Source organism: Cloeon dipterum, chromosome 1 (assembly GCF_949628265.1).
Source record: "Cloeon dipterum chromosome 1, ieCloDipt1.1, whole genome shotgun sequence".
In the NCBI taxonomy this organism is placed as follows: domain Eukaryota; kingdom Metazoa; phylum Arthropoda; class Insecta; order Ephemeroptera; family Baetidae; genus Cloeon; species Cloeon dipterum.
Genome location: NC_088786.1, coordinates 32,735,990 through 32,761,727, shown reverse-complemented (window position 1 = coordinate 32,761,727; position 25,738 = coordinate 32,735,990). Strand labels below are relative to the sequence as shown.

Sequence of the window (25,738 nt, the reverse complement as noted above, 5' to 3'; positions counted from 1 at the left end):
GCGCGAAAAAACGGTCCCGTGAAAATGCGCGAAAAGAACAAGTTTTCGTCAATATTGTGACATAATTTGAATTACTTGAACTAATTGTGTCTTTTGGATCGAAAAAACAAAATCTTGACACTCGTACGGGAATCCAAAGAGAGCTTTTTGTTTCCCACATTCAGACACCATCTTGGATCTGCGCAGTGGGAACCAATTTTATCGCACAACTGGCTCCCGCTGCTTTTAGGTATAATTTTAATTCGCAAGTTAACTATTTATTGTTAATGAAAACTTAGGGGTAGAAAAAGTAGAAGTCTAATTTCACAAGTCGTTTGGGTTAACGAATTCAAAAGGCTGAAAAGACAGTGAAAATTCCCTGTATAAAGATAATTGAGAATAATTTCCATCCATTGCGAAACCAGTGTTAAAATAATACTGTTTTTATAATTTTCGTGATCCTGAGCTCGCCAAAACATCAAATTAAATAAAAAAGCATGTAAAATAAGTTTTTATAGGTATATGAACGAAACAACTCACTGTGGTTAGCAACTAAACTGATATTTTAAGTGCAAAAATGGGCCTCCATCCTCATCACCTTTCCGTGCACGTGAAACTTTCAATAAAATAATAATAAAACTGTCGTCAAGGGATTGAAATTCGCTCTCTGATCTTTTTACCAATAATAAAATGTTCATATAGCATTGCGGCACATTTTGGTAATAAAATTTTCTTGCGTTTCAGGCAGTATCAGATGCCGTGCTTGCCGAGTTGAAGCAGTGTTTTCTCGAGGCCTATGACGATAACCAAGATGGAAAAATCGACATCAGAGAGGTAAGTCTAGCTACCAACAATAAAACAAATAAAAAGTGCTCTCTGCACTGCTCGGTAAAAGAAATTGACAAGAAATCCGTCATGATTTGGCCCAAGGGAAGGAAATGTCTTTTCGTCCTCGACAAACAAAAGCTGTCATCGGTTTGAGTCTCACCAAAATATATTTTCCCTCCTGTCTTGTGAATATTATTTTGTAATAAAATTGTTCTTCAAACACGCCAAGTTCTGCAATATTTACAATAACGTCGGCGAATTTATTTGCTTCGAGCGATGTTTCGTGCTTATTTCATTTCTCTGCATTGTTTGCCAGAGCTGCTTTTCCGGGTTTCATGTATTCAGTCGTGATACATTTAATAATGTTTGTACGAATCGATCGAGCCGACTGTTGGCGCTGAATAAATGAAGTGCTCGCCTTACACAATTATTAACAAGGCAAACATTAGCGACGTCATTGTCTTTCGGGAACAATGTTTCATTCCATTATTTGCCGCGCGTCACTCACTCCGACCGACAGAATCACGAATCTCTTTCCCTCTTCTGCTGCCTACGAGCCGAAAGCAAACGCGTGAAATTATGCATCGCTGGCAATTTCCCTCCGATTCGCAACTATATATTTATTTTTATTTTATCAGCGGCGCCTTTTCAAGTGCCGACCGAACAATAAAGCGCGCGTGACACATCGCCCGCAGATTTCCCCAGCGTGGAATAATCTGTGCTGTGTGCGCGACTAAATAAATATGTTGGCGGCGAATTCACTCTGGCAGTCGTAAAATCGGCTTGTTGTGCGTTTGGCACGCGGCACGGCTTTGCACTCCGCACCTGCCGCGATTTACGACAGGGGTGTAATCTGCCGCAGATTATTCCTTGCCTATCACATTATGGACTGCGGCGCTGCTGGCGGAATCTGAATTGCAGCCGTGAAAATCCGCAAATCATGTCATATTCCACGAGGATGGTAAATCAATACACAGAATGAATATATATGTATTCGTCATTTTCACCGGGGTTCTGTTTCTAAAATCAAACTGGAGCTGAATAATTGATTTCATTTTATTTAAAAATATTTAAACAGTTTAACTTGAACTACAAACGTTTGTGATGAGTTGAAAGAGTTACAACGATGTTTTTCTGTGCAAATTTTAGTATTAAATTTTAAATTTTTATTTATTAAAAATGTTTACACATTTACAGCAATTCATAATAGATAAAACTTATGCTATTTTGAATTAAACTGAGATATATTTACATATTTTCATGCATCTCAATTCTCAAACCCTTTTTATACTCTCCAAAAATTGAACATTAACTTGAACTTAAGCAAAAATAGTCAGAGTTATTGCTTGAGAGGTATGGACTGGATAACATCACAGTCCAAGTGATGTTTTTAATAAAAAGACAGCCAGATAAAGAAATTGATCAACTTACTGACAGGGTATTTTCTACTTTTAGATTAAGTTTTTTCCGTGACGGAATTTTTTGTAGTTTTTTTTATTTATTTAAAAATATACGTGCCACCACCTCAAAATGTATTTCATCAAGTTCGAAAATGCGCCTTTTCGCAGTTGGCGCAGCTGCTGCCCATGGAGGAGAACTTCCTGCTGCTCTTCCGCTTTGACAACCCACTCGAGTCGAGCGTCGAGTTCATGAAGGTGAGCAAAAATGTCGCTTTTCATCAGCAAGGTCGCTTGATAAGGAGGAAAAAAATGTGAAAGAAATGGCTGGCATTTGCAGCTGCCGACACTCATTTCAGCTCTTTTGACGTGTTTGCAAAAGCCGACGGTTTAATTAAGGCCTTTGAATGGGCGCCGGCACGCCGCCATAATTGATCGCTCATTAAAATGCGTTTCGCAAGTCCTGTTCGGCAAAAAAGGAAAATTCGGTCCTTTTTCTGATGCAAAAAATGTGCCGCATGATCAAATCCTGGGCCGCAAATTCAGCTAAATATATAAGAACATCTGTGAGGCCTCGAATTTTCGCAAAGTCAGGCCTGATCGTGCATAAGTTTTTGCTGGCGAATCTGAAATCAATTTGCGTCGCCTCGAGCGCGCCTTTTGCTTGAAGCATATTTGAATTCTCTTTGACTCGAGCGAAAACTAATTATTACGAGAAAGAGAGATTGTCAGCAAGTTTGCTCTGGAAATTGGGTTGGAAGGAGCGTTCTTTGAAGTATGAATATATACAGTTAGTTCTCTTGCAGGAACCGGACGCGCGCTTTAATGAATAATAATTCTCTTCTTCCGCAGATCTGGCGCGAGTACGACACGGACGGCAGCGGATTCATTGAGGCTGACGAGCTCAAGGTACCAAAATCCTATTCATTGAATAAAAATTAGGGTTTTCAGTTTTTTCCTTCTTTCTGGTTTTTCCGTAGAAACAGCAAGAAATGTTCCGTTTTTTTCTAGACGTTGGGAATGTTCTGCAATTTTGACTCATATTCTGATCACATTACCAAAATTTTGCGAATTTATGAAATGATATTTTTAAATGATGGATTCATCTAAAATAGTAGCTAAGGTAAAATCTGAAAGCCTTTAATTTTTATTTCTTTCCCAGGTGAAAAACACGTTAACAAGTTTAAATTCTTTCGTTCGTCATTAGTAATTTGACACCCAAGAACGATTTTTTGCATCCTTTATGTAAGCGCCAAAAGATGCTTATTTTTCACAGAATACATTTTGAAATCTGACGAGGAAAAAGTTCGGCAATTTAATTAGTATTCTCAATCTCTTATTTTTAATCACATTTAAATTCAATGGTTGAAAAGGGGGCTTTCTCGAATTATCCGAAAAAACCACTAGACAGGCTTTTTGTCAATTTTTCGCCCGGCCTTTTGCCACACCCTGACAAAAATCGGATTGGAACGTGCTCGTTGTTCTAATTAGCTAGAAAAGCAAACACTGCACAATTTCGCGGACATTTATATTATGTATCCAGCTGTCCGTCGACAAAACTAACAAGGCTCGAGTAGTGTCCCCTTGAACGAGCGTGTCGAGTGGGCGGAAAGCGGCCTCTTGACCCGGCCCAACAGCAGCAGCAGGTCATCTGCCCCCTCTTGACGACTTGGCCGCGAGTTGACATCAAAAGAGCGGCCAGAAGAATTTAATTTGGCCTCGCGTAATGGAATATCGATCTTGTCGTGTCGACGCAACGTCCCTTTCCGTCTGCCAAGCCCCAAGGGAAGGGCATTATTCGGGGCGGTGGCAGATTTCGCCTGTTTGATCTCGGCTCTGCGTCTTGTCTGATCTAATTTCGTCATGTAGATCTCGAAAGAGCATGGCGATGATGTACATTCACAATGCAGACAAATAAAAAAGAATAGCAGAGGGCAATTCAGAAGAAGAAGAGCTTATTGTTGAACTCTGACTCGGCAAACTCCAGTCCTACGTCTTACTCAGCACATTTGACTGATGGAGATTAAATTCAGATTATTTTTCATATTAAAAGAAATGACATTTTCAGCACGCTCTTCCTGGGAATCATTTCTAAGGCTACAGGAAAATTGAATTTTTAATAGAATGCGGTAGTTTTGAAAAATCTTAATGAAAAATCCTGCATAATCAAGAAGTTAACTGAAAAATTCCACAATTTTTATACAATTATAAAAGCACCCCATGGACGAGTGTAACGTTGTGCAGTTTTTGTAACTCTGATGACTAGAACCCGACATTTCGATTTGATAATTTTTCCAAATATTCCGTCTTATTTCTCACACTAGTTTTGTCCTTTTTAAATTTATTTTTTACAAATATCTAGGAGCTAGGTGACCACTATCAATTTGTTGATTCTAAAGTATTTAAATTGTAAAAATATAACAAAAATATATCTCACTACAAAAACCTGACGAGCCTATACTTTGGAGGAAGGCAAAAGTCACCAAGTTTGTCTTTCAGGAACCGTTTTACCCTTTCATTGCAAAGTCAAGGAGCGTTTTCTAATTACCGGTGCTTTCGGAGGCGCCAAAAGCTGAAGTGATTTGTTGGTTTTCAGAACTTCCTGCGTGACTTGTTGAGGGAGGCGAAGAAGATCAACGACGTGTCCGAAGATAAACTGATTGAGTACACCGACACCATGGTGAGTGCCCATTGCCGCCCTTGGCGCCCTCGCACGCCCTATTGATCGGCGCCAAAAGGTGGCGAAAAAGCGAGCACGATTTATTGCCAGACCCACCCGCCGCGTGCACGAACGAAAGAAAAGCTCTTCCTGCCCCTATGCTTCACCAATGAGAGCCAGTGAGAAAAGGCTCGCGAGACGCGCTCTCACGAGATCCAATTTACCACCCTACCTGAATTAAATCCCTCGCGATATTTGGTTTTTGATAACGCGCGCTGCTTTATTATGTGTGCGTCTCTCCGAGAGGTAATAATATTACATTCGCACGCTCTTTGTTGCAGCTCCAAGTGTTCGACGCTAATAAAGACGGCCGTTTGCAGCTCTCGGAAATGGCTAAGTAGGTTTTTTTCTTTACTCCTTTCCCAGACCTGTAAGCACTTTTTACTGTGAAAAGAGTGATGCTCAATTTTTATTCATTTAATATTTTAGATAAGTCGGAGCTTCGCATTTTCAACTAACGTTTACTTTTAACATAAAATGATGCAATAAAACTTTATCAACAAAAAATTAAGGAAATTTTATCAGCTTTCAGAGTATGTTTAAAGTTTTACTCTATCATAAAAACCATTAAAGACTTTAAAAGCTCGGAGCAAACCGTTGCAGGATTAATTTTCAATTGTTTCCCAGTTATCAATCCTCTTTAAAGTAGAGCTCCTGTAGATTTCGTAGCTATGCAATCCGCTTCGCCTGCAAAACATACCGGTTGCATGCCTTCAAATGAATCAACTTTCTGTTTCCGGCATAAACGACACAGGAATAATTACCAAATAAAATGTTGGTATCATCTCTCGACCATGAAAGAAATTTTTCTCGGTCTCCTTTATTTATTAAAATACATTACCTCGTCTCTAACGTCCAGCATACATTTAAATAAATAAAATGTTTTCCGGCAGGTTGCTTCCCGTGAGGGAGAACTTCTTGTGCAGGTCGATCTTCAAGGTAAGCGAGGTGCGCGCTGCAGTCTCGTGACTGGTGTGTCAGTGTCGGCGTCAAATCTACAATTCAAATAGTGTTTCTCTGCTCTGCACCGCCCTTTAAACCGTGTGGGATAAAAATAAAACTGCGGCCCGCTCTCATTTCTCCTTCTAAAAGCACAATTTTCTCTCTACCATATTCGCACAGCTTCTTTAATACATCTCTCTAAAACCCTAATATATCCAAAAAAGAGGTATAAAGAATCAATCTAACCTCACTGTGAGCTCCCTTGATATGTGTTCCTCGTGGGAATTTCACGCCCTGTGTGCGCTTCTCTTCACCACTTTTTCTACTACCGCGTGTGTTCATTTCTCCTTTTTCTGTCTCTTCCCTTGCTCCTTTCAATGTTGTGTGCTGGTCCCTGATGCGATTCCATAGGAAGGAATCAGCGTAAGTTGTCACCCGGCTAAATTTCTACTCGTTTTTGCAGTGCATCCCTAAAACTCGATTTAAATAAAGCACATGTTTTATTACTTTGCTTGTATCTCAAATACTATATAAATATATTATATGGTTTCGTGCGTACTTTTAGAATCGATTTAGTTTCACCCGAACGAAGCATGCGAATAGATTTTTTACGATCTACATCATTCTAAAAAATAATAGCCGATCTTTTTCTCGCTTTATTGTGACGCCGTGCGCGGAAACAAATTTCTTTTTCCATTTGCAGGGCGCGACCAAACTCACCAAGGAGGACATCGAGAGAGTCTTCGCCCTTTACGACAGGGTATTGATTTGCATAATGGCGACGCGAGCCGTTAAACAGCCGTTTATTTCCATTTGCAGGACAACAATGGTTCCATAGAGAACGAGGAGCTGCGTGGATTCCTCAAAGACCTGCTCGAGCTCGTGAAAAAGGTAATTTTCTCAATACTGTTCGTCTCCCAAGTAGTATCTAATTGTTTTCACAGGACTACGACGCCGTGGACCTGCAGGAGTTTGAGGAGACGATCCTCAGGGGTTGCGACTATAACCAGGACGGCAAGATCAGCAAGAAGGAGCTCACCATGATCCTGTTGGCACTGTCCAAGACCAGTTTAGACGAAGAGTCGGCGTAAATTCGAGAAAGAAATATGAAAAATTGAGTTTGAGTTGAGCGTCTAAGGTATTTAATCCTCTAATGTGATGAAAATATGTTGCGTAGCCATGTAGCCCTCTTCTATATATATTTACTCAAACGAAATCTTTCGATATTATAAAAAAATACCCCTCTTTGGCGCGAGTTTTAGGCTAATACAACCTCACACACCCACTATAAGCTGCCACTTGATTGTACATATATATTGAACGGCGATGTGTTTTATCTCTGTCACTCCGAATCGACAAAAAAATCTGCATTGTGGAGAGCATTTTACGCAGAAATCACCATATCAGGGTGGTAGGCTGACAACCTATTATTGCTGAATTTGACGAGTCTCTTGCACAAAATTGAGACGAGAGCCTACCATGAAAACCTTGGAATTAATTTTTAAAATTCGATTTTAAACGGGAAAGCGGCTTCCAATTATGGAAGGCCAGGTTTCAATAAACTTTGAAGCAGTGATGTGCACTTATCGCTCAAATTTTCACTGTTTAATGCATATAGTTTTTTGCCTTCTTTTGGCTTGGTTCGCAATTCAGCCTAGGTCTTTCTTAATATGTGCGTCTTATTGGCCGTTTGTTAAGCAAAGATTTCTACAACCAGCAGAGCTTTCATGTGAAATGTAAATTGCAATTACCAGAAAATGAGAATTCCTTTTAAATAATACATTGAGTGACCCCTAAATACTATGAAATTAAACGAAACGACTTTCAACTCTTAATAAATGTTCGAAATTTAAGCTTTTTACGCACCTACTCAAAAATTAAATAATATAAATAGCTCACCTTGCATGTTATATTAAACTCATGAGTGAAAAAGGTACACGTAGATACATTTCTCTTCGTCATCAATTCTGTGTGATTTTCTCTGGTAATACGAGTTGCGCTGAGAATAAAATTGGGAAGCGCAGAGTTCAAATCAATTCTATTTTCCTTGAGCGTGTCCGCCAGCCTTCAAGTCCTGCCAACTGATGCATCAAAAAATGCCATCAGTCTTGAGAGCAGTGAGACGCGCTAATGAAAATTGAATTCTTTGAATCCTGAACGCAAAGTAAGTTTGATAATATTCGCGCATAAACTTGATTTCAATGGTGCTAATAGTAAAGAAAATATCGAGAGAATTAGCATTATAGACTAGTAAAAAAGGTTTCTTCACCCTCGCGTGATGTGTGTAAATTTTTTAAGGCTTCCAAGTCAATCTTCATTTCGAAAAATGCCAAATTTTTTCACAACCCCGCCATCTCAGCGGCGTTTTATTCAAAAGAATTGCTACCTGCATGCTACAAAATTAAATCAAGACGAGTATTAACCAATCTCAAATGTATAGTGCTTATAACCATCTCGACTAAACTAACAATTTCAAATCTCCAATTTTGCCTGTACGAAGTGTGTATCTTTCTTTCGGTCTCGTTTTATTTTCAACATCTTTGGTTTTAATATTGCAATAAGGAAAATGGCAACACCAAATAATTGCTGATAAACGCACCAGAGAAAACGTCGTCGGCCAATTCAGAGGTAGACTACTTAATACATTTTTAAAAGGCGACTCACACAGGCAACACGCACACGTTTTTGTACCAATCTGACCCTCCGTAAATAATATCGATTGCGAGAAACGATAAGAGCGCTGAAAAATTGATAATAGCTGAAAATGCAACTGATTATATAATGAGACAACTCCATTCGGGCTCTGAGCTAATCAAAAATTGCTGGAAGTTGCATGACTGCATGTTACATTGCCATTTTTGACTACACACTCACACACACACACACACACACACACACACACACACCATACTCGACACCCATGATGAAATATGAATATCAGCTGAGACGTAAAAAGCGAGCTTTGTATTGTTTACCTTCCTCCATTGTTTTTGCGTTTAAAACCGTGCATTGTATTAAAAAGAAAATAATATGTATTATGGAAACATACACACGCGCAGAATATTTAAAATCATATAGCCCAAAACAAATAGAAAATTACAATAAAGTTTGAGACATGATATTGGTTTGTTAATTATGAACATTTCGAGATATATTATATGATATGTATGGAAAAATATCAATAACAAAGTTGTTAATAAAAGATATATTATAAATTACATGCCATATGTGTGCATTTTTTTGGTGTTTACTAAACACACAGAAGAAAAAAGATTTTTGTGATATTTTCGTTGTGCATTATTTGTTGCTACTACATATAGGAACGCAATAAAATATTCATAAATATTATTTAGAGTTTGTTTTTATCCTCAACTCCTTATATTAGTTTAATCGATCATCCATCAATTCCATCATCCTATATAATTATGGTCTTTAACAGCTGAAACTTTTTCGTCTTGTAAACCAACTAGTGGAAGAATTCAGAATTCAGTTCATTAATTTGAACTACGAAATTCGCTTTTTTGTTTATTGATGCAGAGCGACCAATGTAAGATAAAATTGCTTTTACGCTCACAATCAGTCAATCATTATTATGATAATGCTACATATAAATATACCCTAGAACTTGTAAAATTATTTTGACATCTTCAATTTCCCTTTTGTACCAGTGGTTCAAAAATTTGCATGGTCTAATAATTAATTTATTAACTTTAAATAGGAATGATGCTGGAAAAGCCTGGAAAATGCTTGTTGCTATTGCATAAACTCATCCCTTAGGATTCAGTTAAAGTCTAAATTGACCTAAGGAGCGCTGTATTTTTTTGAGAAAATTGGCTTGAAAGTTACCGTGCTTTTCAAATGGTAATGGCTGTCTCCTAACTTGAAATCCGATTTAATTTCAAAAGCAAGAGTTTCCCCAATAAGTGGCATACACCGTTGGACAGATCTCGACGAGAGGAATCGGAATATGCCAAGAAAATATGTTCGAGCACTGTAAATTTTGGAGAATATTGGCAAAATTTGAATTTTTACTGTAGGAACGTCTTTTTTTATTATTGCAAATTGTTGAACAAATTGTTTATCGGTCAATTGTTTAAGGCATCCAACAATTTAAATAATTTTCAATATTGTTGCCCAGTATCATTCCACTTTAATAACCCCCCATTCCCCCTCTTAGTAGCCTGTTGGTCAGAAAAAGAAAGCGTTTTGCCATTACTTTCGCGCCGCACTGCCAACTTAACGAGCGTCACGTTCACGTTGGTTGCAGTGCCTTTTTAGTAGGCGGAGCAATTCGATCAAATCAGTTTTGTTTTTCTGGGAGAAAGCGCAGATGAACTTCGGCACCAAGGCCGAAATCTAAATAATTTCAGCGAGATTGCTTCGCACCGATGGCAGCAACAATTTGAACACTTCTCCTCCGACCTGAAAAAGCAACTGAACGATCATGTCGGCGCCGCCGAAACCGTGGGAGGCGTCGAGAAACAACTTTCGGCTGCAGCAGCAGCAAAATACCTCGTCATTCTCGTCTCCGCAGACTTCCAGGTACAATACTAACTCTTTGTCTCCCTGCCCTCGAGGCACATCAATTTCGAACAATCATTTTTTTACTGACTTGTGATGACTCTGCAGTGTCTTTCCTCGATCGACGTACGCCAGTGATAAAACAATGTTCACCTCCAACAATTCCACCCCACAAACAAGTATTCCGAGAGCTCCCCCAAGGCCACCAGGATCCACTCTGCCTGCAGGAACTCTCGGACAGTCCTATGGAATGAACTCATATGGTAAGAAACTCACAGCACATAAATCCGTAGAAAGGATTCACACTTAAGTGCCAATGGCAGCCAAATTATATAATTGTTCAACGGCGTGTAGAAAGTTATTAAGCTTTGATTTTTCTTATCAAGGGTACAACAGTCCTACATACTCGCCTTATGGAATGAGGTCTTCCTATGGATATGGAGGCGGCTATGGTGGTTACAGCTCTCTAGGGATGGGAGGCTACAGCTCGTACGGCTCTCCCTATTCTAGTTATGGAATGATGGGCTACGGCAGAGCAAACTACTCGCCTTATGGACAAATGCCTTATGGCCAGCAGGCAGCTGACAGCGGGTATAAATTAGAAATAAAAATGTCATGCTAATAAAAAAGGTATTAATAGTTTTTAAAAACTGCATAATAGTCTTCAAGCTCTGAGAGCAAAGTTAAAAAAATCAATAAAGTTATTTAGTTAATTTTGTTTATGTATGTTTTTTAATTTTTTTTGTAGCTTTATCAGAATGGCTGAAGAGAATTCGAGACCTGCCTTTGAATCCCTGGAATCGATGGTGCACGCCTTTGGCTCTGTCAGCATGATGCTCGAGTCGACATTCTACGCAATTCACAGCTCTTTCCGGGCTGTGCTTGGCGTCGCCGACAATTTTGGCCGCATGCGAGGCATGCTGGCTCAGGTCTTCTCGGCTCTTACCATCTTCAGGGCAGTGCGTTGGGCCTACCACAAACTTCTAGAGTTGCTAGGTTAGAGTTTTTTATTTCAGTTAAACAAAAATCATTATAATAATTTTGTGTCTAGGACTGAGAAAGGCTGGAGGGTCTGAAAAAATTTGGGCTGAGGCCAAGGTTGACTCTGGTCTGGCCGCAATTGGCGCAACTGCTGACCAGGAAGCGAGAAAGAGCTCCGCCTGGCCTATCGTGATGTTCATGAGTCTTGTGATGGGTGGACCCTACCTCATTTGGAAGCTGGTGCGGTCAGTACTCAGCAACATTCCAGATGCGGAAAATGCACCAGGTAAGAAACGTTTTATTAAAACTATGCGTGAAATTTGTGGGAAGATTATCAAAATACTTCTCTTGTGTTGATCCTAAATCAAAATCTATTATTTATCTATGCTTTGAAGCAGAGTTTTCCAATTTTGCAAGACTCTAATATGTGCTGCTGTTTTTAAGCGCCAAAATGTCATTTATTTTGCGTCAAAAAATCATATTTAAATTAATATTGATTAATATTTTGAGAATTTGGTGCTATTAACATTGGTTTTTTTCAAATAATCGAAATATCACAAATTTGAGGCACCTCGCATGTATCGGTGACTCCTCAAAAATGCGTTTTACATTTAAAAAGATGTAATTTGCATGGACTGATTGAGAAGTAAGCTGGTCATGAAATTTTAACTACTGACAATCACCCACAGGCAGCGATTGAGTAGAATTATTCTGACCCCTGTTTTGGTCACCGATTACCTCTATTTCTCAGAGTCCTCTGCCTAGAAAACATATAAGAAATATGGAAAGACGATTGAGAGGTGTGATTTTCCCCAATTTTTTCGGTTGCGCAACATTTGTGATCCAAAATATTGCAATTTTCCTTTGCAATAGTGTTGTGTAAAATGCGGAATTTTATAAATCCTGCTTTCAAATAATGCCAAAATTTAATTTCACCTTATTAAAACTTGAGCAATCCATTTAGCATATTGCCATCTATAGAACTGAAAACACAGCAATTAATGATGGTCTCCTTTCAGGGGGCTCTAATGAGCCGTGGATGCAGGGCAAAGCCCCGTGCATGATTGGCAAGGCCACTTACAGTTACCACGCCGCTGGTGCCGATGAGTTGAGCTTCAACGTCGGAGATGTGATCGCCATGGCTCCACAGGACAAGCAGCCGTACCACGCTGACGGCTGGCTAATTGGCAGAAAAATTGGAGAGGCGTCTGGGGGCGTCATCAACGGGCCGAGCCCCATTGGACTTGTTCCATCTAATCACTTCAAAACCCTTTATTGCAGTGAGTATTTTGTGTCTGATATTAGTTTCAAATGTTCTGCAGGGATGTTTTGTCCCATAATTTGCCATATCCATAAAATATAAATGCAAATATGAACATAATTGTTAAAAGAGAGGTCAGACATTGGTTCAGTATCTACTACTGTTCTTTTATTTATTTTTTTAAGTTTGCGTTGAACTAAGGTACAGAGTGCCTTTTTACCCTAATTGCTGATGTGTTCGTTGGCGACATTCAGTTTCGCAGTCAGTTGCGTTTCCAGCAATTTTCCTGAAGCGCGCCGTCAGTACCAGGGTTCAATTCGTTATTCCCTGAGGCAAGCAAAATGATAAGAAAGTAAGCACCGGTCACAATGAAGGTGGATAGCGTGGATTTGCCTGAAAAAAAAGATGCAGAGGCTCTTTTTTGCATTGTGAATTCCAGATAGAATAAGCGGTTGCCGAGCAGTCTGGTGCTGCCCACGCTTGCACTACCTCCTCCAAGCTGCTCTGGTGTCTTATTCATACTGACTAAACCATTTTAGTGCACTTCATGCATAACATACTGAAGCTAATTTACATTTAAATTCATGAATATTGTTTATCAAGCTGTTGTCACCTCTTCATATTTGAAGCGCAGTTGAGTTTCGTACACCTGCCAATCTAGCAATAAACCCGTTTCTCAAAATTATTAATTAGTAGAGCTTATTTACGTTTCAGAAGCCAAAAAGCCGAGCGCACAAGCCAGTACGGGCGAAATGCCAGTTATCAAAGAAGAACCACAGCCTTCAACCTCGTCAGCTCCTAACTTCAGCCCTGTGGAGAAACTGATAGAAGAGCAGAATGAGCTGTCAGACACTTCAGAACCTGAAGTGATAAATATGCCAGAAGAGAGCGTTACGGTCTAGTTATTTTTGCATTGGCTGTTATTAATTCATTTCGTTAGTATCATTCCTGTGCTCATTGAATTTTTTAAGTTGATTATATCTAAGGTTTTATATGGAAGCAAACACTGTTTAATTTATCTCTAACACCCACAACTTTGCGGATAAAGCATTTTACCCAATTTATTTATTGTCGCTTTTGTGCAGTTTATCGCTAGACACGTATCACGTTATTATCTCAAAACAGGATAACAAAATTAGCCTACATTAATCCAAAGGGTGCAAAACAATAGGAACAGAGGTAGAGATTACATCGTTTGAGGTTACCATCCTTTTGAGTTAATTGCATTTTAGAGACCCTTATTGAAATAAACAACACTGGGAGTCTGTCCATTGCAGTTTAGCTGAATCTTCTTGAAGCTGTCAGACTCAAATCGCTCAATTGTTGATGTTTTAATAGAACTAGGGACCAAATTTCTGTATTAGTCATTACACGAGAAAGTGATAAATCCCTTACCATCTTTGAGGGAACAGGGCACACGCTGTTGGCACCATGAACGTTAAGCTGCAAGAAAAACAAACCATAAGCAATTGACGAAAAACAACAGTTAGAAGAGCTTACAAACATCCCACCAGCAAGACCTGCAGAGGAGCATGAAGCACAGTTATCCTTTGCATCCAGGCGCGCTTCTCCAGCCTCTCCATCACAATTGGCAGGATGGCTGGAAATAATATATGGATCAAATTATGTTAATTATTATTTGGCGCGACTTACTCATCCCTGGTGCCGCCATTGCAATCCTTGAAAAGACAACCTGAGATATTCCTTTCGCTGCAGCAACCTGAGCATATTTTTATTTTACTCCACCGCTCTTTGCTGTTTAATGAAAAATAATTATACCCTTGACTGGCCAACAAGATTCCCATTCTCATCGTAAATGTCAACTCCGTCGACTAGCTCATTCTGGCGCATTAGCGGAATATTGACGCAGTTGGCGGCAGCAACTGCTGCGAACGGGACGTATCGCTGGAACAAAACTGAAATTTGCACTCATTCTTCGTGGACCCAACAAATTGAGTACCTGCAGCAAGGTTCCAGCCCGTTTTTCCAAGAATGAGCGAAAACCGATCGCGGTTACCAGAGCTGAAGTGGTCGCAGAAACATAGGCAACACCTAATTGAGTGGTTGTCAACGGAGATTTCGCATTTCTGTTTGTGTAATTTACGAGTGCGTTGAAGCTCTGATTCACCCACTGCCAAAATACAACAGCAGGAACAGTCCTGTTTAAATTAAGTTAAAGAAGCTTTAGTCGTGTATGAAGTAAGATTATTTTTTTATTTACCGGTAGAATTGAAGCATAAACCCTGTGATGGCCATGCCACCTGGCACCTGGAATGACATCCGTCCGAAAACATTTTGCTTGTCACCTGTGTCTGGGTGAAATGCACTCTCATACAGTTTTCGCGCAAAAATAATTTGTTCCTGGGTCGTTCCTTCAGGCTCATTTCCCTTCCTGCAAAGTTGTAAAAAGAGATTTTGTCATAAACCAGTAACAAAAAATTAAGCAAAATCGAACCTGTAAGAGACTATTAAATTCTTGGCGTTGTCCAAAGATTCCTCTGAACACACGCACGTACGGGGATCTGTCACCCAGAAAAAGTGCTTCAGACGCCCGATGAATGAGGTTTGGTCAAAAAGCGGCTTGTCCAAGTCCATTCGAGCTCCGATGGTCATTTTAGAAAAAAATAATTTATACTTTCTCCTGGCGAATATGTACCTTTAACAGCTAACGTCGAGTCAGTAAATTAGTCGATGTCGGTCGCGAAGACCGCAGAGACCGTAATTAAAGTTAATTTTTGACAGTGTTAGCCGCAGCTGAAGCTACTCCCGAAATCTTTCACATTCATTATTCCTATTGGTTCATTAGAATTTAGCGCTCCAGATGAAGTGTGTTCATTGGCTGAAAAATCAACATGATCGCTGAGGGCACTCCGTTATCAGTGGAATGCTCGCTGAGGGCCTACAACTCTGTCTGTGAGAATACTCTACCAATATGGCGGACGTCATAGAAGGCGATTCGATAGGAAATTTAAAAAATTCAGAAATAGCTGTGCAGGTAGAAGACGCTGTTAATGATGTTCTCGTCGTGTCCTTTAGATACCAGGGCAAAGTTTATCAGGGGGCTCTGCTTGACTCTACCAAGAGGTAAGTGGAAATTCCATGCATGAAATTAAGCACTCGTCCCTAGTTTTGCGCCCAGAATGCGATTGCCTGTTGCCGTCGATTTCTCACCCCTACGCGTCGACAGGGTCAGTTTCTGCGTATCAAAAGATTATGGACAAAATTCTCTAGTGAACGAGACATTTTTCAGCTTCGTAGGTGCAATAGCGGCCAAAATAGCTCCTGTGACTTTTTGGCCTCTAAAGCCAGGCTCCCAAGTCGCCATAAGCTGCCATGTTATTTGCTCTCGGCTCCGACGACCTCTTGCTAATAAACGCTTTTTCTCGCGCTTTTGAGGGTTCAGATTTGGAACTCATTGGCCGATTCACTTCGGCGTTTAGGCTTATTTTTTAATGACATAGGCTAATTAAAAATTGCTTCTGCCAGTTCTGAGAAATTTTTGTTAGAAGTGCAACGACCGGGGCATGCAGCTTCAATTTTGCCCTCTATGTATTCACATAGCATTGTATATTGTGGGAAAGGCACAATGCGGGGCTTTGTGCAACCTCACCAGACCTTGATGCCTATTTTTATTTTATGAAATAAACTCTTGGTGGTACTATCATGCTGGATGTTGAAATTAAATGATTAAATATTAATTATTCAAAATTAAAATCAAGGCATAAAACTGCATTTTCTTTTTTAACGCGAGTGTTCGCATTTTTTGCTATACAAGATCCTTTTATTAAAGGGTGGCACTCAGGTGCGGATAGGGGCTGAAGGTGGTGGCAGATGCACCGAATTCTCATTAAATTCTATAATTAATAAATGATGCAAAATTTTATCTCCAGACCATTATCGAACTAGGTGCAAGAATAGTGACCGCAGGGTTATCTTCCTATTTGCACTAAATTTAGGTGCCTACAGTTGATCCATTTTTAGGTATAAAATTGAGCGTAGCTTGGATGCCTTTTTTCCTCATAGCCCAAGATAAAATATAATTTTTATAGTTATTATTTTATGGGTAGAATTAATTTACAATCGATTATTTCCTTAAATTAAATCAATGGGAGCGGATATTTAAAAAAAACAGGTGGAATCTACTAAGTTACAGCTTGCAATTCCGTTTAATTTTATTTTAGGCAATTTCCGTGCGGCATAACAGCGCCAAAGGACTTCCTAACACCGCCCCCGCCGCCTCCAGTCGTCAGCCTGGAAGGCGAAGGCGCGGAGGCAGCTCATGTCAACAACGTGGTCCACCGACACACCTACTTCCAGAACAACGGTGAGCTGCACCCTCCCTTAAACTTCAAATCGCTGAAGGGCCAAGGCAACAAGCAGCGCCAGCCAAACAAAAAGTTAACCGTCAGGCTGCGGCCGCGCAAAGTCCTCTGTGCCAATTGCAAAAGCACCTGCAACCCTGCAGACCCCGCCAAACCTATGCCCGTAATAACTGAACCTCCGACCAGGTGCGTAATCAAATTGCTGATGAATGGAGTTGAAATATTTTAAAATTTGATACAGAAATTTTATTTTAAGTCGTTAGAGTCATTACAGGAAAATATGTGAAATGTTTTCTTACATCTCCTTTTTCTCGTAATTTGACTACATTTTCCGCTATTTAGTAATTCAAGAACAACTAGAAGAAGCTTAAGAAACACTGCCGAGGAGGATCAACGGGGCGCCACGTTCAAAGAGCCCGAGTTTGTTCTTCTGAACGGCCCAACCCCAGAAAATGACAGCTGCAGTAATTCCTCCACAGAAGATGGCAAGAAGGCAGGGAAAATAAAAATTGTCGGAAACTACTGGATCAGCCCGACGAGAGATTCAGAGGTATTGTTTTATTTATTTATTTTTTATCTTGACACCGTTGACCTGACCGTCATGTTTTCTCTCAAAGGAGGATGTCAAAGATCCTTTAGCCATCGAAGAAAGTGATAAAATGGTGTTGCGCAAGAAACGGAGTGTTGGGTCCATGGAAGACCTCTGGGACGAGAGCATTTTAGAGGAAGGACACAAGCGGTCCAAATTAGTGGACAGCCTAGAGTCGCCCAGGACAACCACCCCGGTGATAAAAATATCCTTCGGCGGGCAGCGCACTGTGATGAAAATACCCTCCAAGGTCCAGAGCTTTGACAGTGTCGAGAACTCTGAGAACGAGTCCGAACGGGCTGCCAAGAAGGCCATGAAGAAGGCAAAGAAGAGAAAGTTTGATTGGGAAGTTCCACCCAATTTTGGCGAGGTAAAGTCTCGTCTTCGAAAGAGACTCTTGGCTTGAGTTAATATGCTCTTCTTTTGGTTGCACTGACTTACTATTAATTTTCATAAATCACCATCACCATACCGCCCTTTCAGTTGAAAGTAATATTTAAATGATTAAGCACATATTATTTTGATATGAAAATCATCTGTTAAAGTGATTCAAGTATTAATGGGAATACAATTCCAAATAATCAAAAAGCCTAAACTTGAAATATTGCATAATTATATTAAATATCAGAGATGTTATCTTGTATCTTGAAAGATGAATATAAAAGCCCCTTTCACCGCCACCTTACTAATTTGATTTTTATTTCGCCTCATTTATCATTGCTTAATTTTTTATCTGTTGAGTGTCGCTTTGCTCCTGCTTGGATTGTGTGTCGTTTCTGATCAGTTCGCTGGGTGTGATTTGGGACGTACTGTTTGTGGTAGAGGATTGAGAATGCTCCTAAAAATGCAAACACTTTTTAACGGAGAAAACAGCCAATTCTCTTGTTTGGACTCTTACGGGAATGGTAACCATAATTATTTATCAATCGCTTCACGTGCCTACTGCATCAGCACCCTTGCACTTTGCTTCCTCAGAGACCGGAAAAATAGGTAAGGTGAGGAAAACAAACTGCACTTTTTGGACCATTGGCTTACGCTTTGCATGCAGGTTTTACCATTTGCAGATTTTGTTTGAAAACTTAAGAGGCTGATTGCTTTACTCAGGGTCGGAGGCACAAGCACAAGCACCTGAAGAAGCACAAGAAGAGCCGGCACAGAGACGAGCACGACGACGAACAGTGGAATGTGTCCCAGACGGACGAGGAGATCAAGGAGCAATGTCTGAAGCAGCGCCTCTCCATCAGCCTGAAAAGACTGAACGCGACCGCGTACATGCGGCGCGACCAGGATGACCCAACACCCTCGAGCAGCACCTCGCCCAGTCCAGACGGCAGCGAAGACGTTCCCAACTTCCCCGAGACTGACCTGGCAGCCGAGCCGCCGGCGCCAGAGTCGCACGAGCCTGAGCAGATGGTCACCCTCTCCGTCCAGTCGTGCGTCACGGCCGAGGGCAGGAGGATGAACGTCGGCGACGTCGTCTGGGGAAAAATTCACGGCTTCCCATGGTGGCCGGGCAAGGTCAGTCCACTTGTCTCTTCTAAACTGTTCAGTCGATAGTGCACCCAATGAGAAGTATCAAAATAATAATAATAAAAAATTGGTTTTACGATGGCTACTCTCACAAATGAACAGTAAGGAATAGAAGGCTTTGAGATAGAGAAAATTGTAAAGAAATATAATGAATGCCACACGCTCTTGCTTTTTACAGCAGCTGTTTCAGCCCTGCAGGCCTCATCAGCAGTACCTAACTTCCAAATAAAATTTCATACCACAGTATTAGCTGCAGAGAACTTTGAATAACCGATCATTAAAAAAAAACGATTGCCCGCACTCATCCCTGAGCGCAAACGAAAAGAGAAAACGAGTAACGAAAGACAACCCCACAACTCTTATCTCCCTGTGATAATAATTCCCTCTTTAATTACGCACAAAATCCATCCTTTCTTATTTGACCTATTTTCAAGGGGGGAAAATTACTCTTAACATCATGTAAAATTTCTAGAAGGGAAAAATAGATATGTTAAAAAATTTTATCCTTCCATTACTTGTGGCCATTGTAAAGCCAATTTTTATTAAATTCGCCAATATGATTTTTTTCTATTTTTAATTTTCACGCATTTAAAATTACTTTAAAATATTGACAGTTAACAGTTTTTTCGCATTCTAGGAAAATGCTTAATTTTGACCATAAAATTAATGGATCGGATTCTATTACGACGTTTCCTTGATGTAATCTACGATATCCATTTGAAAAGTTTGGATTTAAACAATTCAGCGTGTAATTGGTAACAATGCTATAAATTCCCAAGTGAATTAGCTGATGGAGCTAACAAAAGCTTTGTATTGTAAGTTTTCATTCAGTTGTGGAGAAATGTAAAAATTTATTCAAATCCCATTATAAAAATGTGATCAGTAAATTTTTCTAAATTGCAGTAATCGTTAAAATGTCAAACGTTGAATCGTAATATTTTCCAACAAATGGCGCCACCGTGTACATGCGATTTTAATACACACCATTGCGATTTAGGACTTTATCCTGCTGCTGTTAATTCAGTCCTTTAAATGATTACTTTTGACGTGCTGAAAACAAACATCAGTACAGTCAATCGCCACAAAAACGTCGGGAAAGATTTTTGTGTTATAAAATATCGTTTTTCACGTTATTCACGCCGATTTTCGTTTCTGGCTGAATGCACAGAAGCAGGATTGAGTCCTAATTCGCAAGGGAAATGCCTTCCATTCGCAAGTTTTCGGTTTGCCATCTGATGGCGGCTTCAAACATAAGGGTTTTCGCAATTTGTGAATTAAATTTATTTTTATGGATCGGCGCTCATCCATCTACAAATTTTAAGAAGCAAGGACGCTCTAAATTAATTGTTTAGTCTGTATTAATTCTTGTTATATTCCCACCAAACATCCAACTGTTTAATTATTAGTTGCACCTCTGCGGGAATTAAATAATATTTATTTGCTAATTTCGCTGCCTTTTCATGTTGTTTAGGTGATTAGTATTTCTATATCAAGGAAGGAGGATGGTGTGTGCCTGTCTTCGCACGCGCACGTCTCTTGGTACGGCTCGCACACTTCTTCAAAGATGCCATGTGATCAACTCAACCCTTTCATTGAATCGTTTAAGGTATCAATTGTTTGTAGTTGTTAGTAAAATTCACTACCAGCAACAATTATTGAAGTCTATTCTGTTGTCAAATTAAAGACACTAAACTTGATTTTCCTAAAGAAAACGTAAATGATAACTTATTTTCTCAAGCAATTTGTTGCAACATTCCATCTTTTATCTACTTTAATATTTTGCATCTGGAATATTTTAGGTTCGCTACAACAAAAAGAAGCGCGGCCCGTACAAAGAGGCGATCCGCCAAGCAACCAATGAAGCGGAGCAACTGGCCGCGCTGCCTGTTCCAAGCGCCTCGCCCTCTCAGATTCTCCCGGTGACCAGCTCGCCCAGGGAAGTCAACGTTCTGTCTTAATCAAGGGAAAAGTTTTCAACGCTATGTCATTTACTTGAAAGTTTTACCAAGTTTATATTGCTACGAATCGGCATTTTAGTGCCGAGTGTTCCTACTATTATTGCTGGGACCCCTCCTAGCTGTCTTTTTAATTTTCAGTTTTTATTTTTATGTTTTATTGCTTTCTGCAACAGTGAGAAAACCAGGGACTTGATATAATTATTAAAAAATATTTTGTCCGCAAGGAAGATACGAACTTACTCGGAATCTTGCCCTGGTTTGATATTTTTAATGCCTATAACTGTTTCAGTGACAAACAGTTTGGAATGAGCTGCGCGACGTGCGCACGTTTTAAGGCTATTTAAAGGACCTCTGTGTAGATTGAAGCGAAAATTGATTAAAACGGGTAATCACTGATACTAAACTGCCAACTGGGATTCATCCAACGCACTTTAATGAAATCTCGGTCGATATGCTATTGATTTATAGTAACAAACAGGCATTTGCATACGATATACATTTGATTGACTGTGATTCCCCACAGAATGCTCGACATGGAATTTTGTAATTATAAACATTCCTCCACTTGTATGGTATATTCCTTATTTCATCACTTTCGTTTGTAAATACTGCTTGGTCGATGTGAGAAGATTTTTATTTTGAAATTCGGCATGAGATTTAAGTGTCGCTTTTAGGGAAATAACCACTGCCACAAATTCAAGCAGTCTGGTCCGCACCAGTCGGGACCGATGAATGCTTGCGTGATCATTCAAATTGGCTTTTTTCTGCCAGCCATCCGGTTGCATCTGAATTTATACGGACACCTCAATTTTTGTACATCAACAAAATCATCAAGATTAATGTGAATACGTCTTATGGCCATTACTGTCGGAAAAATTAAATATACTATTGCCATTCTTAAGACCAACAGACTTTCATTCAATCACTCTCTTCATTCGCGTGAATAGCGTCGATGACACGCAGGAACTCGGACGTCTTTGGTGCTTGCAGCGATTGTTCCAGGGCGTTGAGAAGAGAAGAAACAACAAGTCTATTTACGTCTGACTGTTTTTCCTCGCAGTTGAGATTGTTCAACAACGGCTCCTGCACATTGGCTGCTGCATACTCTGATTTCTTGATGTGCATCAACGCGAGAGCCGTTTTCAGCAATTCCTAAGTTTGGTCAGTAGTGAATCGCAATCATATAATTAATTAATTGGCTCTTACCTCTGCCCCCTCGGGATTTGTTATAGCTGCGCAACTAACTGGAACTTTTTTATATAAAATCTTCCCCAGTTTCCTCCTCCCAATAGAAAACAGGTAGGGCGTCGAGGTCTCCTTAGCCAGCGAAATTATTTCTGCAATTTTCGAGTCCAATCCGCCTGCAAATTTAACGGTGAATTTTTTTTACTCGCACGAATGAATTATGGCTAACCTGGCTGAGGACATTTTTCCAGGTCTGGAGCAATAATGACTAATTTCGCCTTTCTGATACTGATGGCCTTTTTGGTCTCATGTAGCCCAGACAAAATCCTCTTTTTGTATTTTTGTGGGTCCTTCTGATACGACTTGTCCTGCATCTGCGCAAGAGCTTTCAAAAGTGTCTCAACGCTGTCCTCCAAATCCTTCCCCAACATATTATCACAGTAACTGTCAAATGTTAAGACAAGCAAGATTAATTCACGGTTGTAACTATGATTATTTATATATACTCTCTAAACTTTCTGGAGTGGAAGATATCTTTGAATGATATTGGCTGACAAAAATCTGGCTCACAGACAGGAGCAGATTCAATTTGAACTTCGCTAATTGTGTCCAAGGCTGGATCCTCACTCTCTGCGTCAGCAAATTTTTCTTTTGATTGCAACTTTTCAGTTCCTTCTCGTTGAAGCTGTTTTAATTTCCTGTAAAAATAAAGTCAACGAGAGTTATATGAATATAAAAAAGGGGTTAACCTGTAGGCTAAAATAGCGTTTTTGAGAGACGACTTCCGCTTTGCCCTGGGTACCTCTCTGACTTTGCCTCTGTGTCTCACTGGCTTGGAACTGTCCAGTGGATTCCCTGACAGCTGTTCTTGGAAGACAGTCTTGAGCTTGATCTTCCTCTTCTTGACCGCCACTATTTTCTTTGGTCTGCTTTTAATGAGATGCTCCAAAGTCACAACCAAATGTTTATCCGGCTTTTTCTTTCTTGACGGAGTTGCACTTTCCGGCTTAACGGTTTCTGGTGGACCGGTGTGACTGACATTAATGGGTTCCTGAATTCTTTTCGCTACATTTCTAGCTCCTAGCTCTGGAAACGACAATTCAGCGTTTTGGAAAGTGGTGCCTTTTCCCCCTTTTCCTAACACAGTCGGGTTCACGCCGGGAACACTTGAAATCATCTGCACTCGGTATCTTTTAAAAATTATCAATTTTAAAAAGTCATAGTCTAAATTTTGAGTAACTATCATACCCTGTCGGTGCCTGTAACTGTCTCCTGACGTTTTCCTCGCGTCTAAGACGTCTTTCCTCCTTGTTCGCAAGCTTCGCTGCACGCACCGCGGCCTTTCTTTCTTCCCAGGATATGGCTGGGGCTCTTTCCGAGGTTTGGACATCGGTGACAGTCTGCTGTCCTCCACCTTCTTCAAGCTCCTTGGCCTTCAAGGCTGCAGCAAACGAGGTTGCCTTGGGCGTGTGACCCTTCCTCTTCTTTGGTTGTCCCAAAGCGGGCCACTCTTTAGAGGAAGAAGTGCTCTCTCCCGGCGGCTGCTGCAGAAATTACATAATTATTAAGAGATGGTGAAATTTGCTTAAAATCAAACACCTGACTAACCATTCTGATCAAAAAATAATGATATTTCGTAGAGAAACCAAAAACATTGGAGACGTGAACGTGTGAAACTCTATTTTACAAGTAAACTCTTATAGTCCTTCTTGTCTTGGTGCAAACGAGAGTGCAAACGTGAGTTTGTTTTGATATCACTGTCAGCTGCGGTCAGCAGCTGTCAGCCAGCGCCAGCAGTGGTGGGGGTATCGGTACATATGATCTCACTCATAATCAGTTTAAAGCGTAAAAATAATGCTGGGCGCAGCAGTCTGACGCCTTTTGGGAAGCTAATTTTTTAAAAAAAATCAATTTTTAATGAATTTAAAAAACACTTATTTTCTTTTTTCCATTATTTTAAATAGAAATCACTAAAATTATATTAATTTTGATCCTGCTACAAGAACCTTATTTCCAATACCTTTTGGAATAAAAATTGACCGTTGTAGTAATATACTCTAAATCTCTAGAATTTCAATCCACCATAAAATCAATTTGAACAGTCAAATAAAAAGTAAAAATCCTCTGGGCGTTCATGTAATTAAAATTGACAAATTTAGTAGCCAATCAACGCAGGGCTTTTATTAATCGCAAAAAATAACACATCAATGTAGCTATAACATCTCCTTAAAATATCAAAGAAATAATACGCATATATGTAGCAAAAATATGCAATGTAAAAATGCACATAGGTCCGTTGCTTCAGTTCCAAAAACATTTATCAGCCAATTCGGAATGAATAATTCAAACGTATTAACCGCATTAGATTAAACAATATGAGTATGATCCCATCTCATTGACTAGAGAGCGCTCTACTCGTTCTGCTCAGGAATTTGCACGTTGGGCAGAAAGGGCGAGGCCGTGATGAGGTTTAGAAGCTCGTTCAGCTGTGTCAGGTTCGAGCCGAGGATCCTAAGCTGCGCCGACGTGTCCTGCAAAACGCCTTGCGACTTCAGCAGCTGCTGGTCCGCAAAGTTTAGGTCTCGCGCTGCCTGGTTGATGTTGAGATGGGCAAGGTCGTTGATTCCACGCCACATTTGAGAATTTTTCGCTCCTGGAAAGAAATCACCAAATTTTACACTTATTAGAGAGGACATTTTATTTTTGATTTATTTATAAATGGTATTGTTATGCAATTAAATTTTGCAAATGATTATACATCACTAAATGAGAAATTTTCATTTATGGGATTTATGCTTCATCGATAAAATTTAATAGGGATGAGAGCGGTAAAAAAAATTTTCAAAATGAGCTAGAAAATACGACAGTTTTAATTTCCTTACTGAGTTTCTTGTGAAGCAAGCTTTTGTATTTGACCTCTTCCTTCTGCTTCTTTCCGTCAGTGACCTGCTGCTGAAGATTGGATAAACTTGTTGCCGAAGCCAAAGAGGAGACACTGGCTGCACTGGAGATACTAGCCACCTCCTCAATTTCGTCGTCCGACTCAGGGGCCTCGCCAGCCACGATCCGACCTGAGGATGGACTCGCTGTCACCGGCATCACTAACTCATGCATTTTTTTCTTCTTAGTCTTAACCTAGAGTGTGTTGCTTGAATTAAAACTGTCAAAATATTATACCGAATATATGAGAGCAGACCTTATCACTTTGTGGGTTTTCCGTGTCAATTTCTTCTTCACTTTCCGTCTCAGGGGCTTCACCAAAAGTTGAAGTCATCTTTACCTGGCTAACTTTTCAATAACACAAAATCTCAAGCTCTATTCAGTCAGTGGAAAAATCTCTAGATCTCTCAAAAGCAGAGACTACTAATTATTTTTGCTCCTTGTCGTTTGTATTGTCGCGAACCATATGATCTTGACAGCTCAATAAGAGCCAATGAGAAAAGCTGGGCCGTAGCAAAACCGGTTTTTATATCAAAGAAGCGCGCATTTCAAAAAATTCAAACTTCTACTACCCTAACAGAGGAGT

General features: G+C 40.0%; 6 protein-coding genes across 9 annotated transcripts in view; 3 read left to right on the top strand and 3 right to left on the bottom strand.

Annotated features, from left to right (window-relative positions):
- The window catches only part of Cbp53E (Calbindin 53E), a 38,539-nt gene extending 31,569 nt beyond the window's left edge, over positions 1-6,970 (top strand). Inside the window, exons 4-13 of one of the 3 annotated variants that reach the window (XM_065493275.1) lie at positions 724-813; positions 2,376-2,462; positions 3,057-3,113; positions 4,801-4,884; positions 5,205-5,260; positions 5,817-5,862; positions 6,277-6,288; positions 6,569-6,625; positions 6,685-6,756; positions 6,810-6,970. In XM_065493275.1, coding sequence (XP_065349347.1) covers positions 724-813; positions 2,376-2,462; positions 3,057-3,113; positions 4,801-4,884; positions 5,205-5,260; positions 5,817-5,862; positions 6,277-6,288; positions 6,569-6,625; positions 6,685-6,756; positions 6,810-6,956 — 708 coding nt within the window. In that variant the 3' untranslated portion in view covers positions 6,957-6,970. Of the gene's footprint in view, positions 1-723; positions 814-2,375; positions 2,463-3,056; positions 3,114-4,800; positions 4,885-5,204; positions 5,261-5,816; positions 5,872-6,276; positions 6,289-6,568; positions 6,626-6,684; positions 6,757-6,809 lie in introns of all 3 variants that reach the window. The other 2 variants (XM_065493293.1, XM_065493284.1) reach the window with 2 other exon arrangements.
- Positions 6,971-10,138: 3,168 nt separating this feature from the next.
- On the top strand, positions 10,139-13,632 carry LOC135947927 (peroxisomal membrane protein PEX13-like). Its single transcript, XM_065496928.1, has 7 exons — positions 10,139-10,407; positions 10,495-10,649; positions 10,773-10,977; positions 11,135-11,382; positions 11,438-11,653; positions 12,387-12,647; positions 13,343-13,632. The coding sequence occupies exons 1-7, from the start codon at positions 10,310-10,312 to the stop codon at positions 13,528-13,530; spliced, it is 1,371 nt and encodes a 456-aa protein (XP_065353000.1). The 5' UTR covers positions 10,139-10,309; the 3' UTR covers positions 13,531-13,632.
- A 5-nt stretch (positions 13,633-13,637) lies between these two features.
- On the bottom strand, positions 13,638-15,384 carry Sfxn2 (sideroflexin 2). The gene is made up of 8 exons (XM_065496940.1): positions 15,084-15,384; positions 14,850-15,020; positions 14,589-14,787; positions 14,408-14,533; positions 14,282-14,348; positions 14,129-14,228; positions 14,024-14,071; positions 13,638-13,968 (listed from the first exon to the last, which is right to left on the bottom strand). Exons 1-8 carry the CDS (start codon positions 15,239-15,241, stop codon positions 13,857-13,859), a joined length of 981 nt encoding a protein of 326 aa, XP_065353012.1. The 5' UTR covers positions 15,242-15,384; the 3' UTR covers positions 13,638-13,856.
- Positions 15,385-15,500: 116 nt separating this feature from the next.
- On the top strand, positions 15,501-21,928 carry LOC135947908 (PWWP domain-containing protein 2B-like). Of its 2 annotated transcripts, XM_065496895.1 has the most exons (7): positions 15,502-15,712; positions 16,810-17,136; positions 17,293-17,500; positions 17,568-17,909; positions 18,644-19,057; positions 20,541-20,675; positions 20,869-21,928. In XM_065496895.1, the coding sequence occupies exons 1-7, from the start codon at positions 15,561-15,563 to the stop codon at positions 21,025-21,027; spliced, it is 1,737 nt and encodes a 578-aa protein (XP_065352967.1). In that variant the 5' UTR covers positions 15,502-15,560; the 3' UTR covers positions 21,028-21,928. The 2 variants fall into 2 exon arrangements, with proteins under 2 accessions (XP_065352977.1, XP_065352967.1); XM_065496905.1 differs by lacking the exons at positions 20,541-20,675; positions 20,869-21,928 and adding an exon at positions 19,248-20,524 and having other exon boundaries at positions 15,501-15,712.
- Positions 21,929-21,941: 13 nt separating this feature from the next.
- Sbp2 (SECIS-binding protein 2) lies at positions 21,942-23,964 on the bottom strand. Its single transcript, XM_065496916.1, has 7 exons — positions 23,821-23,964; positions 23,461-23,756; positions 22,962-23,402; positions 22,719-22,910; positions 22,442-22,656; positions 22,234-22,388; positions 21,942-22,179 (listed from the first exon to the last, which is right to left on the bottom strand). The coding sequence occupies exons 1-7, from the start codon at positions 23,821-23,823 to the stop codon at positions 21,946-21,948; spliced, it is 1,536 nt and encodes a 511-aa protein (XP_065352988.1). The 5' UTR covers positions 23,824-23,964; the 3' UTR covers positions 21,942-21,945.
- Positions 23,965-24,366: 402 nt separating this feature from the next.
- Blos3 (Biogenesis of lysosome-related organelles complex 1, subunit 3) lies at positions 24,367-25,618 on the bottom strand. Its single transcript, XM_065497828.1, has 3 exons — positions 25,409-25,618; positions 25,095-25,347; positions 24,367-24,865 (listed from the first exon to the last, which is right to left on the bottom strand). Exons 1-3 carry the CDS (start codon positions 25,484-25,486, stop codon positions 24,624-24,626), a joined length of 573 nt encoding a protein of 190 aa, XP_065353900.1. The 5' UTR covers positions 25,487-25,618; the 3' UTR covers positions 24,367-24,623.
- Between the last annotated feature and the right edge of the window lie 120 nt (positions 25,619-25,738).

Coding starts and splice junctions, on each gene's coding strand:
- LOC135947927 (XM_065496928.1), top strand. CDS start 10,310: ATGTCGGCGCCGCCGAAACCGTGGGAGGCGTCGAGAAACAACTTTCGG. Junction 10,650..10,772: donor CTATGGAATGAACTCATATG/GTAAGAAACTCA, acceptor TTTCTTATCAAG/GGTACAACAGTCCTACATAC. Junction 12,648..13,342: donor CTTCAAAACCCTTTATTGCA/GTGAGTATTTTG, acceptor TTTACGTTTCAG/AAGCCAAAAAGCCGAGCGCA.
- Sfxn2 (XM_065496940.1), bottom strand. CDS start 15,241: ATGACCATCGGAGCTCGAATGGACTTGGACAAGCCGCTTTTTGACCAA. Junction 14,349..14,407: donor ATCTTGTTGGCCAGTCAAGG/GTATAATTATTT, acceptor AAATATGCTCAG/GTTGCTGCAGCGAAAGGAAT. Junction 13,969..14,023: donor GCCCTGTTCCCTCAAAGATG/GTAAGGGATTTA, acceptor TTTGGTCCCTAG/TTCTATTAAAACATCAACAA.
- LOC135947908 (XM_065496895.1), top strand. CDS start 15,561: ATGGCGGACGTCATAGAAGGCGATTCGATAGGAAATTTAAAAAATTCA. Junction 17,137..17,292: donor ATAACTGAACCTCCGACCAG/GTGCGTAATCAA, acceptor TCCGCTATTTAG/TAATTCAAGAACAACTAGAA. Junction 20,676..20,868: donor CTTTCATTGAATCGTTTAAG/GTATCAATTGTT, acceptor GGAATATTTTAG/GTTCGCTACAACAAAAAGAA.
- Sbp2 (XM_065496916.1), bottom strand. Junction 23,403..23,460: donor CAGTTACAGGCACCGACAGG/GTATGATAGTTA, acceptor AATTTTTAAAAG/ATACCGAGTGCAGATGATTT. Junction 22,657..22,718: donor CACTCCAGAAAGTTTAGAGA/GTATATATAAAT, acceptor AACATTTGACAG/TTACTGTGATAATATGTTGG.
- Blos3 (XM_065497828.1), bottom strand. CDS start 25,486: ATGACTTCAACTTTTGGTGAAGCCCCTGAGACGGAAAGTGAAGAAGAA. Junction 25,348..25,408: donor AAAACCCACAAAGTGATAAG/GTCTGCTCTCAT, acceptor AACACACTCTAG/GTTAAGACTAAGAAGAAAAA. Junction 24,866..25,094: donor CTTGCTTCACAAGAAACTCA/GTAAGGAAATTA, acceptor ATTTCTTTCCAG/GAGCGAAAAATTCTCAAATG.